The sequence below is a fragment of the Ursus americanus genome, chromosome 21, assembly GCF_024610735.1.
Source record: "Ursus americanus isolate L20-20 chromosome 21, mUrsAme1.1.p, whole genome shotgun sequence".
Taxonomy (NCBI): Eukaryota; Metazoa; Chordata; class Mammalia; order Carnivora; family Ursidae; genus Ursus; species Ursus americanus.
Genome location: NC_142147.1, coordinates 57,131,628 through 57,146,416, shown reverse-complemented (window position 1 = coordinate 57,146,416; position 14,789 = coordinate 57,131,628). Strand labels below are relative to the sequence as shown.

Below are 14,789 nucleotides of genomic sequence, written 5' to 3'. Positions count from 1 at the left end.
AGTTTTTCTTTTCTTATTGTTGAGTTTTTTTATTATTATGTTCAGTTAGCCTCTGTATAGTACATCATTAGTTTTGATGTAGTGTTCAATGATTCATTAGTTCCATATAACACCCAGTGCTCATGTTCCCTCCTTAATAGCCATCACTTGGTTACCCCCCCTTCCCCACTCCCCTCTGAAACCCTCAGTTTGTTTCACAGGGTCCATAGTCTCTCATGGTTCATCTCCCTCTCTGATTTCTCCCCCTTCTGACTTCCCTCCCTTCCCCTGTGGTCCTCCATGCTATTCCTTATGTTCTACGTATGAGTGAAATCATATGATAATTGTCTTTTTCTGCTTGACTTATTTCACTTACCATAATCTCCTCCAGTCCCGTCCATGTCAATGCAAATGGTGGGTATTCATCCTTTCTGATAGCTGAGTAATATTCCATTGTATATATGGACCACATCTTCTTCTTTTTTTTTTTTTTTGTTTTTTTTAAAGATTTTATTTATTTATTTGACAGAGATAGAGACAGCCAGCGAGAGAGGGAACACAAGCAGGGGGAGTGGGAGAGGAAGAAGCAGGCTCATAGCGGAGGAGCCTGATGTGGGGCTCGATCCCAGAACGCCGGGATCACGCCCTGAACCGAAGGCAGACGCTTAACCGCTGTGCCACCCAGGTACCCCAAGGACCACATCTTCTTTATCCATTCATCTGCTGAAAGGCATCTCGGCTCCTTCCACAGTTTCACTATTGTGGACATTGCTGCTATGAACATTGGGGTGCATGTGGCCCTTCTTTTCACTACATCTATATCTTTGGGGTAAATCCCTAGTAGTGCAATTGCTGGGTCGTAGAGTAGCTCTCTTTTTAACACCTTGAGGAAACTCCATTCTGTTATCCAGAATGGCTGTACCAGCTTGCATTCCCACCAACAGTGTAAGAGGGTTGCCCTTTCTCCACATCCTCTCCAACATTTGTTGTTCCCTGTCTTGTTAATTTTTGCCATTCTAACTGGTGTAAGGTCGTATCTCAATGTGGTTTTGATTTGTATTTCCCTGATGTCTAGTGAATGTTGAGCATTTTTTCATGTATCTGTTAGCCATTTGTATGTCTTCTTTGGAGAAGTGTCTGTTCATGTCTTCTGCCTATTTTTTGACTGGGTTATTTGTTTTTTGAGTGTTGAGTTTGAGAAGTTCTTTATAGATCTTGGATATCAGCCCTTTATCTGTAATGTCATTTGCAAATATCTTCTCCCATTCCGTGGGCTGCCTCTTAGTTTTGTTGCCTGTTTCCTTTGCTGTGCAGAACATTGTTATCTTGATGAAGTCCCAAAAGTTCGTTTTTGCTTTTGTGTCACTTGCCTTTGGAGATACGTCTTGAAGGAAGTTACTTATTGTTGAGTTTTAAGAGTTCTTTGTATATTGTGGATAGCAGTCCTCTATCAGATGTGCCTTTTGCAGTATTTCCTCTTAGTCTGTGGCTTCTCTTCTCATTCTCTGATTTAAGCCACTTTTAAAAGACATTTGCAGATGAATGCGTTCTTACAGAGACAGGGAAGTACTGTACTTATGTTTGGTGAGATGTCCCACTATGGCACCCTGTCCTCCTTTGGCCAGGGGGTGGCCCATCTATTCCTTCTTGTGCCTCAAGGGTGGAAAATGTTCAGAGTCAACTCATCACAAAGATTCCAGAAGAGAATCCTTTAGTATTCTTGGAATTGTCTCAGTTATGTGCTTTCTGAGATAACATGATTGGACTTTTCCATAGATTTTACCAGCTGCCTCATACAATTCCCATAGTTTCAATATTTTTGCTTAAGTTAGCCATTTATTGATTCTGTCAACAAATCTTTGTTGAGTGCCTACTATATGCTAAGCACTATTCTGAGCACTGGGGATACTATAGTGAACAAAACAGACCAAAGCTCTATAGTCATGGAACTTACATTCCAGTGGGAGAGTCATATAATGTACAAAATGTATGAAGTACATGGCATGTTTGATAGTGATAAGTGCAATGGAGAGCAGGGTGGCTTCAGGCATGGCTGGATCTAGCAGCTTCAGTGATAGCAGGCTATGAAAGCTGGAAACGGAATAGGGAATGCCTGGGTGTTTTGCTCTGTGCCCATAGATATGTAAAGGGATTTGAGTCCAAAGAATAAGGAATGGCCCAGGAGACTTGACTTTTCATACATTGAGTGAAAAGGACCCAAGGAGTTAAATCCTGATAATTTCAAGGCAGAAAGAATAGCAAGGTTGAGAGCATTAGAGTGGAAAGGGAGAGAAGGGGGATTTCTTGCAAGGAGTACGCAGATTTTAGGGGGTCCTCAACTCCTGCTGATAGAGACATGGAGGCCTGGGTTTCCTTTGTTCCTGAGAGAGTCAGTTGCTGTTGCTTGCAACCGAAGCCTTCTAACAGCCACACAGCTGTGCTGCACCAGGCTCTGTGCTGGACACTGAGGACATTGAGATAAATCAGACACAGACCCTGTCCCCAAGGAACTCCAGCCTAGAAGAGGAGCTAGCCTGTGACACATCAACTGTGGCTCGCAGAGCATCCACTGTGTGCCAACCCCAGTGACAGGTTTCACGTGTGTCACTTACTTAATTCTCATCCTAAACTTCATGAAAGGAACTCAGAATGAACCTAAGTCAGATCATGTCCCTTGCTAAGTTAAAATTCTGCAATCATTTCCCATTGTAACAGAAATAAAATCCCCCTAAATACAGACATTTTGCCATGGCTCCTGACCTTATCTCCTGCAAATGCCCTCCTTCCTCAGGATCCTGGAAAAATAATGACAAAATCATGATGATGATCATCACCACCATCATCATTTCCATCCTCACCATCCTCATCATCCTCACCGTCATCATCTCCATCATCACCACCATCATCCTCATCATCATCACTATAATCCTCACTATCACCATCATCACCATCCTCATCACCATCAACACCACCACCATCATCATCACCACCACCATCATCATCATCACCATCACCATCACCACCATCATCCTCACCATCACCACCACCACCATCATCATCACCACCATCATCACCATCACCACCATCATCACCATCCTCATCCTCATCATCATCATCTCCACATCTTCTCCAGCATTTGTTATCTCTTCTTTTTCCCCTTATTTTTGATGATAAGCATCATAACAGGTGTGAGATGATATCTCACTCTGGGTTTGATTTGCATCAGGGAAGGTAGGCTTTCATTTTAACCTGTCTGTCCACTTGCCCACCAGCATGGCTGCATCAGTTTGTGCACCTGCCAGAGCAGTACAAGAGGAACTGTTGGTTCACACCCTTGCCAACATCAAGCACCCTTGCCGTGGAGAGGTATATTCCTTTTCAGCTGTGTCATGGAGAGAGGGGGTGGACAGAATGGGAGGGCCATGTCCCCACTGCTCGTGGGTGGACACAGAGGGTAGATAATGAGCCCTGGTTCTGAGGTCTTCAGGGAAAATGACAGCCTCAAGGTCCCTGGCCAGAAGTTTATATTCGTTGAGCCTGCCTTCAGCCAAGTTTCTGAGCTGTGGATGCACTGGTTGCTGAGAACCTTCTTTGGGAGTAGAGCATCTTTTGGTTATTCGGGGAGAAAAAGGATGGTTCTCTGAGGATCTGACGGGGGGCAGGAAGTGTGGATGCCCCTGCTTTGCTTTCTGAGTTGGTGAAGTTCATTGGGCTTCTGATTCCTGCTTCATCCATCAGAACAGGGTGGCAGTAGGAGCAAGGGAGTGGGGCGAGGGGACCACTGGGTCATGTAGGCAGACTGACCCTCTCTGAGCTTCACCTTTTCTGGTCCAAAAATGAAGAGCATTGGCTGATCTTCTAGAAAACTTTACATCCCATAACTGTAAAATAATTCCTCTCTCCCTCTCTCTCTCTCCTTCCCCTCCTTCCCTCTGTCCCTCCTGCCCTGTTTCCTCCTTCATCCCTCCACCCTTCCTCATTCTCTCAATCCTTTTTCACCATAACTCATTTAAAAAGATAAAACAAGCCCAACACTTACTCACAAAGATGTCCATTGTGGCATTCTCTAGAGTTCTAAAAAAATCAAATACAACTTGATTGATCACAGAGTAATGATGATAGTAAGACAGCACACATCAAATGCTCACCATATGCCAGGACCTGTAGTAAGAATTTTAATGCATGAGCTCCATTCGTTCCCACCACAAACCTTTGAGGTAAGTACTTTTACTCACTTCATTTGGTTGGCAAAGAAAGCTTCCTCATGTGACTTATGTAACTTAAGACTTCTTTAAATATTATTTGCCAACACCATATGACAAGGTATTGCATGCTAATTAAAATCATAATCATGAATATTTTTATTAATATGGAAAAATACTCCATGGATGAAAAATGCTAAAATGTAAAATGTGATTGAAAACAAATTTTGTTTTCAAAATGAAATCTACACCTATGTGTGTAATGCATTGAACATCCATGAGTACGATCTATGTGGAATTACAGGTAAATTTTCATAAGCCTAATGTTTTCTGATTCTAAAGTGTAAACTCCCTCCCAACTTGAAGGTATATAATGGACCACTCCTCATGACCCCCGTGCTGCTCTTTCTGCCCACGTGTCCTGTCCCTGTGCTTCAATAAAACCACCTTTTTGTACCAAAAAACAAACAAATAAATAAATAAAATAAAGTGTGAAGTGAAATTATAGTAGGAGTCAAATCATATAAACCATTTCATGTATGTAAAAATCTGAAAGATATAAGGCCAAACTATAAATCCTGGTCATCACTTTGAAGTGGGATGTGAAGTTTCTGGGGAATTCTCTGTTTGTTTTGTACATACTTATATTATTTCAAATATATTTAATTTTTTAATTTTATTAAATTGTGGTAAAATACACACGACATAAAATTTACCATCTTAACCATTTTAAGTGTACAGTTCTGTAGTGTTAAGTATATTCACATTGTTAAGCAACCAGTTTCCAGAACGTTTTCATCTTGCAAATCAAAACTCTGTCCCCACTGAACAGCTCCCCATATCTCCTTCCCACGGAGCCCCTGGCACCCACCACTCTGCTTTTGGCCTCCATGAATTTGCTTCCCCTGGATACCTCGTATAAGTGGATCAAATGTTTTTATAGCAAGTATGTTTGTTTGTGAAGGGCTTTCATTCCTTCTTCAGTGTCTAAATTTCTGTAGAAGCAAAATTTTCACAAGCAAAATACATGTCCATGGACAAAATTAAGAATGTCCCAAGGATGTATGATGACAAATATCTCTTGCGTCTCTGACCCCCAGTGACTCTTCAGAGGCAGCCACTGTTGGCATAATCATTTATATCTTTCCAGAAACATCCATTGCATATATATATGTATGTATAGATGTATATATAATACATATATGTAATCTCTTCTGCTATTTATAGAAATTATAGCATATTCTCCAGTGTCGTGCACCTTGTTTCTACATTTTATTTATTTATTTATTTATTTATTTATTTATTTATTATTTTTTTTTTAATAATTTTTTATTATGTTAGTCACCGTACAGTACATCCCAAGTTTTTGATATAAAGTTCCATGATTCATTACTTGCGTATAACACCCAGTGCACCATGCAATACGTGCCCTCCTTAATACCCATCACCAGCCTATACCAATCCCCCACCCCGCTCCCCTCTGAAGCCCTCAGTTTGTTTCCCAGAGTCCATAGTCTCTCATGGTTCATTCCACCTTCTGATTACCCCCCTTTCTTTATCCCTTTCTTCCCCTACTGATCTTCCTAGTTCTTATGTTCCATAGATGAGAGAAACCATATGATAATTGTCTTTCTCTGCTTGACTTATTTCACTTAGCATTATCTCCTCCAGTCCTGTCCATGTTGCTGCAAATGTTGTGAAATCGTTCTTTTTGATGGCTGAGTAATATTCCATTGTATATATGGACCACAACTTCTTAATCCAGTCATCTGTCAAAGGGCATCTCGGCTCCTTCCACGACTTAGCTATTGTGGACAATGCTGCTATGAACATTGGGGTGCATATGGCCCTTCTCTTCACTACGTCTGTATCTTTGGGGTAAATACCCAGTAGTGCAATGGCTGGATCATAGGGTAGCTCAATTTTTAACTTCTACATAGTAACACCATTCTTGCAGGAGGAGCTATGGAGTTTTGGACTGTAAGAATACAACATAATGCATTTCCCTAGTCCTATCAATGGGCATTACGTTCTTTTCAATCTTCTATTCTTAGAAATAATGCCCAGCTCTAACTAACCCCACCACAGACCTTTGTGTGCATATGCACATCTATTCGGATAAATTCCTAGAAGTAGAATTGCGGGGCCAAGAGATTTCCTGAGTGTTAATGTGGGCAGATATTGCCACTATGCCCTCCCAAGAATTTGTTCCCGTTTACACAGCTACCAACCACGTACGTGAATGCTGGTGGGAAGATCTTTGCAATCATTGCTAAAATCTAAGTGGGGGGGGGCTGGCATGAGAGATGATAAGCTCCCTGTCACAAGAGATATGTAACCAAGGGCTTAATAGCTGCTTGGTGGGGATGTTGTGGTTCTAGAATCACAGAAGGGAAGTGGGTGAAGTCACTTGAAGAAACTAAAGATTCTGTAATTAGCGACCCCATCCATACTGTAGGAAGTGTAGTTCGCAGCCCATCAAATGTTTCCTGAGTCATCACCCTCAACACCTTTGTTCATGAAAGGCCAGAGACCAGGTCCCAGGCCTCTCACTGATTTCCCAGTGTCAAGAGAAATGTCAGGACTCATGTCTGGCAAGTGCCCAGACATCCCCAGAAACTAAGCTTTGCCCTTACAACATGGCGGGTTAGGTCTTCTTAGTCCCAATTTGTTTGTGTGGAAGCAGAGGCTCAGTGAGGGAACAAAACTGTCCAAGGCCACACAGCTAGGAAGGGGCATCTGGGATTATTCATTTGTAATAGTAACAATGATAACTACTACTGAGCTCTTACTAGATGCCAGACCGTGTTGTATTGATGAATCTAGGTTTAAACTACCAACACCCCATTTTACAGGAGATGAACCTGGGGAATCTATTAATAGTATATGAATACATTTTCCTTGAAAAATATTAAATTTTTTACAGGGAAATGAACATCTCATTTCGCTAAAACCCACATATGTCTTCTCTGCCACTACCTGGTGGTGTGTTTTTCCAAGCTGGGTTTTACAATGGGCATTGTCTCTGACATGCAACCTCACTGGATTCTCATGACCCTGAAGATGGGCCTTTTTTCAAAAAATTTTCTTTCTCCCAGTTTCTTCACTAGGAAATGGAAGTTCAGAGAGGCAAAGTCTCCTTGCCCACCGTCACATGGTCAGAAAAAGGTGGAGCCTGGATTTGAACCCCGCTCTGTCTGAACTCTGCTCATGATCTCATGGTTCCAAGGGAGTGGAGGCCGTCATTCTCACTGGGTGAGCACAAATGTGAGTACTCCATGGATAATTTCATCCTCCAGGACTGAGGGAGGCAAGAGGAGGAGGTGTTCTGTGGGGCTTGGGGGAAGTAGGACAAGCATATGGGAGGGTACTAATGTGTTACTTTATAAACTAGTATCTACTGTGTGTAGAGGCTGCATAGAATAGAGCTTATTCCAAAGCCGGACACTATGGGTGCAGAGCCATGCTTTTCCATTTACTTGGGCAAACTTACTTAACATCTCTGGCTTTAGTTTCCCCGTATGGGAAACAAGGAAGATATAACAACAGCATTTCACACAGTTGTCATGAGTGCCCAGGTAAGGTGAGCAATTCTTATGCCCTCCTCTTACTACAGAGGAGGAGATGGGAATTAGCAGAAGTTAACTCAGCGTCTCTCCAGGTAAGCTCGTTCGATCCATGACTTTGGAAATTCTCTCTGTCCTGACGATGCCCAAATGTTTATCCCCACGCTGAAGCTCTCATCTGAACCCCACAACTGTAAACCCAATGGTCTCCATGACAACCCAACTAGGGGCTCTCACAGAGCTCTCATGCTTGTGTCAGGGCTGGAGTGTGGACTGGGTAGATGGAAAGGCTTGAGTGTGAATATCTGGTCCACTGCATACCAGCTGTGCAACTTTGGGGAAGTTATTCAATGTAAGAGGGCTGGTTTCCTCTTGATTTTGAGCAAGACAGTTATATTCTCTGGGCTTAGTTTTCTTTTTTTTCCCTATTTTATTTATTTTTTCCAGCTTTATTAAGATATAATTGATAAATAAAATTGTATATATTTAAAGTGTACAAGGTGATAACTTGATATAAGTATATATTGTGAAATGATTACCACAATTAAGTTAAAACATCCATCATCACCCACAATTACACTTGTGGGTGTGCATTGTAAGGACACTCAACGTTCACTCTCTCCGCAAATTCCAAATATACAATACAGTGTTATTAACTATAACCACCACGTGCATATTAGATCCTCAGAAATTACTCATATCTAAGAGGAAGTTTGTACCCTTGCCCGACATCTCATTTCTTTTGATTAATTAACTACTTGATTTGAGAGAGAGGGCATGAGCAGGGGGAGGGGCAGAGGGAGAGGGAGAAGCAGACTCCCCACTGAGCAGGGAGCCCAACACCGGCCTCCGTCCCAAGACCCTGGGATCATGACCTGAGCTGAAAACAGGCACAGAGCTGACTGCGCCACCTAGGTGCCCCCAACGTCTCATTTCTGCGTGCTCCCGTCCTCTGACACCCACCATTCCACTCTGTTTCTATGAACTCAACTTTTTTTTTTTTAAAGATTCCATATATGGGGCAGCTGGGTGGTTGGTGAAGCATCTGCCTCCAGCTCAGGTCATGATCCCGGGGTCCTGGGATTGAGCCCCACATCGGGCTCCCTGCTCAGCAGAGAGCCTGTCTCTCCCTCTCCTGCTCCCCCTGCTTGTGCTCTCTCTCTCTGTCTCTCCCTGTCAAATAAATAAATAAATAAATACTTAAAAAAATAAGATTCCACATATAAGTGATGTCATACAGTATTTATATTCCTCTAACTTATGCATAATGCACTCTAGCTTCATCCGTGTTGCCCCAAATGGCAGATTTTCCTTTGTTTTTTTTTTGTGGCTAAATAATATTGCATTGTATATGTAATACATATATTATGTGAGATATATGTTCTATATATCACATTATATATATTTATACATTATTTTATATATAATATATATTTTTGTATGTGTTATTATATATATATCTGTCACATTTTCTTTGTCCGCTTATAAATCAGTGGACACTTAGGTTGCTTCCGTGTCTTGGCCCCTGTGAATAGCGCTGCCATGTGGGGCATTGTATGAGGGTGCAGATGACTTTGAGAGAGTGATTTCACTTACTTCGGGACACTTAGATTCTCCGAGTTTCGTTTTCCTCATCTGCAGTTCTGAGACTGCGGTGTCGTAGGGTTTTGACTATGAAATCCACCTCCAGATGAAAATATGAAGCTCAGAGGAAAACAGGCGTCTTGCTGGCATTGCAAGGTTAATATAGGGCACACGCGGAGCCTCAGCGCTTACTCCCCAGCTCCAGCCCCCCTACTGCGCCGTTTAGCCAGCTGCCACACGGGCCGGGCTTGGCATGAGTGTTGGGCTGCCAGCGTGAGGCTGGAATGCGCGGGCAGTGAGTGAGCTCCTGGGGAAATTAGAAGAATGTGTTTAAGGGGAGGGGCATGGTGAGAACTGAGAGCAGATCCTCTCCTTAGCTATTCAACAGATATTTTTTTTGTGCTTATTTTTTTTTATTTTTTATGATTTTTTATTATGTTAGTCACCATACAGTACATCCCCGGTTTCCGACGTAAGGCTCGATGACTCAGTAGATGTGTATAACACCCAGTGCACCATGCAATACGTGCCCTCCTTACTACCCATCACCGGTCTATCCCATTCCCCACTCCCCTCCCCTCTGAGGCCCTCAGTTTGTTTCTCATAGTCCATAGTCTCTCATGTTTCATTCCCCCTTCTGATTACCCCCCTTTCCTTATCCCTTCTTCTCCTACTGATCATCCTAGTTCTTATGTTCCATAGATGAGAGAAATCATATGATAGTTGTCTTTCTCTGCTTGACTTATTTCACTTAGCATTATCTCCTCCAGTGCCGTCCATGTTGCAGCAAATGTTGAGAACTCATTCTTTCTGATAGCTGAGTAATATTCCATTGTATATATGGACCACAACTTCTTAATCCAGTCATCTGTTGAAGGGCATCTCGGCTCCTTCCACGATTTAGCTATTGTGGACATTGCTGCTATGAACATTGGGGTGCATATGGCCCTTCTCTTCACTACGTCTGTATCTTTGGGGTAAACACCCAGTAGTGCAATGGCTGGATCATAGGGTAGCTCCATTTTTAACTTTTTAAGGGACCTCCACACTGTTTTCCAGAGTGGCTGTACCAACTTGCATTCCCACCAACAATGTAGGAGGGATCCCCTTTCTCCACATCCTCTCCAACAATTGTTGTCTCTTGCCTTGTCTATTTTTGCCATTCTAACTGGCGTAAGGTGGTATCTCAATGTAGTTTTGATTTGAATTTCCCTGATGGCTAATGATGTTGAACATATTTCATGTGTCTGTTAGCCATTTGTATGTCTTCATTGGAAAAGTGTCTGTTCATATCTTCTGCCCATTTTTTGATTTGTTTATTTGTTTCTCGTGTATTGACTTTGAGAAGTTCTTTGTAGATCTTGGATACCAGTCCTTTATCTGTAGTGTCATTTGCAAATATATTCTCCCATTCCGTGGGCTGCCTCTTAGTTCTTTTGACTGTTTCCTTGGCTGTGCAGAAGCTTTTTATCTTGATGAAGTCCCATAAATTCATTTTATCTTTTGTTTCTCTTGCCTTTGGGGATGTGTCATGAAAAAGGTTGCTTTGGCCGATGTCGTAGAGGTTGCTGCCTATGTTCTCCTCTAGAATTTTGATGGATTCCTGTCTCACATCGAGGTCTTTCATCCATTTGGAGTTTATTTTTGTGTATGGTGTGAGAGAGTGGTCAAGTTTCATTCTTTTGCATGTAGCTGTCCAATTTTCCCAGCACCACTTATTGAAGAGACTGTCTTTTTTCCACTGGATGTTTTTTCCTGCTTTATCAAAGATTAGTTGCCCAAAGAGCCGAGGGTCCATTTCTGGGTTCTCTATTCTTCAACAGATATTTTTATACTTCTGTGTATGCCAGACGCTGACCTAGGTCCTGGGGAACGTAGCTATGTACGAGATAGATGTTCAGCCATTCAGTAAAGCCAGGCTTCGTGTTAGGTGCTGGGGAGAAAATCACGGGCGAGACAGACGTCCGCGCATGCGATAAATGTTGATGGAGCGTCTAATGCAAGCTTGACAGGACGCCGGGTGGTGAGATGCCATTATAGAAAAGCCTTGCCCCGCTTCTGAGGAAGGCATCCCTACGTTCCGTTCCCCCATGGCAGCGTGATGTCAGAGAACAGGTCTGATTTTCCTATTCATCCCCAAATCCCAGCTCAGTGCCTGCTCCAGTGCCTGGTGCAGGGACTTATTCTCTCTGGCTAAATAAGTGAGTAAATGTGGGGGCCATGCTTCAAGGGAGCTTGAATGCCCTGACAGCACATTTAAGCTTCCTGTTGTATGTAACAGGAGTATAGAAACAACTGCAGGATGTGGGCTCATCTGGATTCATTTAACAAACACTGATGCCCATGGAGTTGGTATGTGACCGTCCCAGTGCCCAGAACCTCGTGTATTGTATCATTTATTCTTCACAAAGAACCCTTGTGAGAGAGAAGTTATAGCACACATTAGATGGAAAGGTGTCTAGTCCCCTGGTACTCACAGTCTGTAGAAGAAAATAGATTATTGAAGAAAAAGTAGTCAATTTCATTTCAAACTGTGTATAGAGCAGGGGGTGGCAGGTTACATCCTGAAAAGGTGATATTTGAGTGGACACCTGGAGGATGAGAAAGGTGCAACCATACCCACAGCTGGGGATACCCTACTGTGCAAGTGCAAAGGCCCTGGGGTGAGAGGGAGGTCTTTGAAGCTGGACTTAGTGAGCGAGAAGATCAGAAGATGGGGATGGAGATGTAGCCAAGAACCAATCCTCAAATCCTCACAGACCTTAGAAAAGGAAACCAGTGATACAAACAGTCAGGGAACAGCATCTCAAGGGGCTGGGCTGGCAAGTGCAAAGGCCCTGAGGCAGGACCAGGCATTGTGGACGCAGCTCGGTGGAGAAGAGGTCAGAAGGTGGATGGGCCGGGCCAGTCAGAACCTCGTGGGCCTCGTACGGCCCCGGGATCTCTTTCCATGCCCATGGGGGGCATTCAAGGAGGACCCCGCATGAGCTGATTTGCCTTTTGATAAGACGCCTGCCCTATTCCGCTCAGCGCATGTTGGGGAGACAGAGCCCGGGTGGGCACAGCTCTGCTCTTCACGCCTCTCCTTACCTCTTCCCCTCCCAGAGGCTCCTTCGCCCACCCGGGTCCATGCCGGCGGCCTGGGCTCCCCCGGGCGCCCCCGACGCCCCACCGTGCGCCAACCAGAGCTGCACCCCGCGCGACCTGGTCCTGCTGGGCTTCGCGCATGTGCCCACGCTGCGGCCTCTGCTCGCCGCGCTCTTCCTGGCCACGTTCCTGCTCACGCTGCTGGGCAACGCGCTCATCGTGCTGCTGACTGCCCTGGACCCAGCGCTGCGCTTGCCCATGTACTTTTTCCTGCGCCACTTGGCCCTGCTGGAGATCTCCTTCTCGCTGAACATCGCGCCCCGGCTGCTAGTGACCCTGCTGCGGCCCGGGCGGGGCGTTTCCCCCGCGGGCTGCGCCCTGCAGCTGCTCTTCGTGCTGTCGTGCGTCACGTCCGAGTGCTTTCTCCTGACCGCCATGGCCTGGGACCGGTACGTGGCCATCTGCAGGCCCCTGCGCTATGGGGCCATCATGACCCCCCGGCTTTGCCACCTGCTGGCCGCCACGTGCTGGCTGGCCGGAGTCCCCGTGTCGCTGGTCTTCACCGTCTGGCTGTTCAGCTTCCCGTTCTGTGGGCCACGTGGCATCCGCCACTTCTTCTGTGACATCGCCCCTCTGCTGAGCCTGGTGTGTGCGGACACCAAAGTCTTCGAGTCCAATGCGTTGGCGGCCACAGTGCTGGTCATCATGGTTCCCTTCTGTCTGATAGCCATGTCTTACATTGGGGTCTTGGCCACCGTGCTTCGGATGCCGTCGGCAACGGGGCGCCACAAGGCCCTGTCCACATGCGCCTCGCACCTCATCGTGGTGGTTCTGTTTTACGGCACCACAGGGGTCATCCACTTGCGACCCAAGGCCAGCTACTCCCCAGAGAGCAAGCAGGTGGTGTCCCTGTCCTACACCCTGGTGACCCCCATGCTCAATCCCCTCATCTACAGCCTTCGGAACAAGGAGGTGAAGGCTGCCCTGGGGCGTGTGTGTTGCCACCGCCAGGAATCTGGACCCCACGAATGACCTCTTCAGGAATTGTTGGTGGATGTTTGACAAGGATCTATGTGCAAATATGTGGTGCAGTACTCTGACTTTTTTCTGGGAAACTGTATGTTTTTCCTCTTGCAGTCATGGTGGTGCTGGTTCTTTCTGCCCAAGAAAAGGCTCATGACAGATAATTCAGTCCCTGATTACAGTTATTCGGTAGTGACGGACAAATGAACCTAATTTGGGTCAACGAGAGTGCATTAGTTAACAGGCGCCGCAAGAATGCTGTGTGGAAAACCATCCTAGAACGTAGTGTATTAAAACATGTCGTTTATCGCCACAAATCTTCAATCAGCTGAAGGTTAGCTAATCTAGGTTGAGGTCATCTGGGTGGTTCTTCTGATCTTGGCTACGCTTGCTCATGCAAATGAGTGTTGACTGTCATAGACTTGGTTTAGCTAGTCTGGTGCTCACGTTTCCCCTCCTTCTCCTGGGACCAGAGCTCCGGCATGACTTTTCTCATTACAATAGCTGAATGAGAAGGCCCAGTTGTTCAACTGATTTTCAAAGCTTTGACCATGTCACACCCAGTAAGATGGCATTAGCCAATGCAAGTCACATGGCCATATCCATAGTCATGGGGTAAGGAAGTACACTCTGTCTCTTTGTGAGAGGAACCGTGAGGTTATATGACAAACGATATCAACAAATGGAGGAGTGAGTAGTTTGGGGCTTTAAAACTTACTTCAGAGAGCCAGACATTGTGATTTTTGTTCAAACTTCTCTTTGTTCATAGCTGTTAAGGGTGTAAGCTTGTAGATGCCATCAACTATCTGTTCTTTAGCAGGGGAGTTCCTGCTTGGTAATGGAGTCATTGCAAAGAAAATCAGAACCAATGGTAGTGGATGGGGGAAAGATGTGGTTCTAATGATTTTATTGAGTTCCTGGATCCAGCCATGCCTGAAGTCTGTCATGCCCTTGGGAATTCCTTTTAGGTGAACCAGTAAATTTGTCTTTTACTTAAGCCAATTTGGGTTGGTGTTCTATCCCTCTCAGTTCCCTGATTTACTGATCTCTTCTCTAATAATTAGCCTGGTACATGAGTGACATTATTTCTTCTCTCAAGCTCAGTAAGAATATTTTTTTGAATAGAGTTAAATGTATCAGAGGAGAAGTTTCTTCCCTTTAGTTTATGCTCTACTTTTGGAGGGATCTGGCTTTTCTAGAAGACAAACCTGGATTTGAATTGTCACTCTTTGTTTTCGTGGTTGTACAAACTAGGACATGACTTCTCTGAGCCTCAGCCTTCTCATCTCTGGAGTGGGAATAATAACCATACTTACCACATGGGGTCGTTACCATTAAACAAGGAGAT

At 44.6% G+C, this 14,789-nt stretch overlaps 1 protein-coding gene across 1 annotated transcript; it reads left to right on the top strand.

The window, feature by feature from the left end:
• The first annotated feature begins 12,460 nt into the window (after nucleotides 1-12,460).
• On the top strand, nucleotides 12,461-13,450 carry LOC123777387 (olfactory receptor 10A7-like). The gene has a single exon (XM_045774036.2). The coding sequence runs from the start codon at nucleotides 12,461-12,463 to the stop codon at nucleotides 13,448-13,450; it is 990 nt and encodes a 329-aa protein (XP_045629992.1).
• The last annotated feature ends 1,339 nt before the right edge of the window (nucleotides 13,451-14,789 follow it).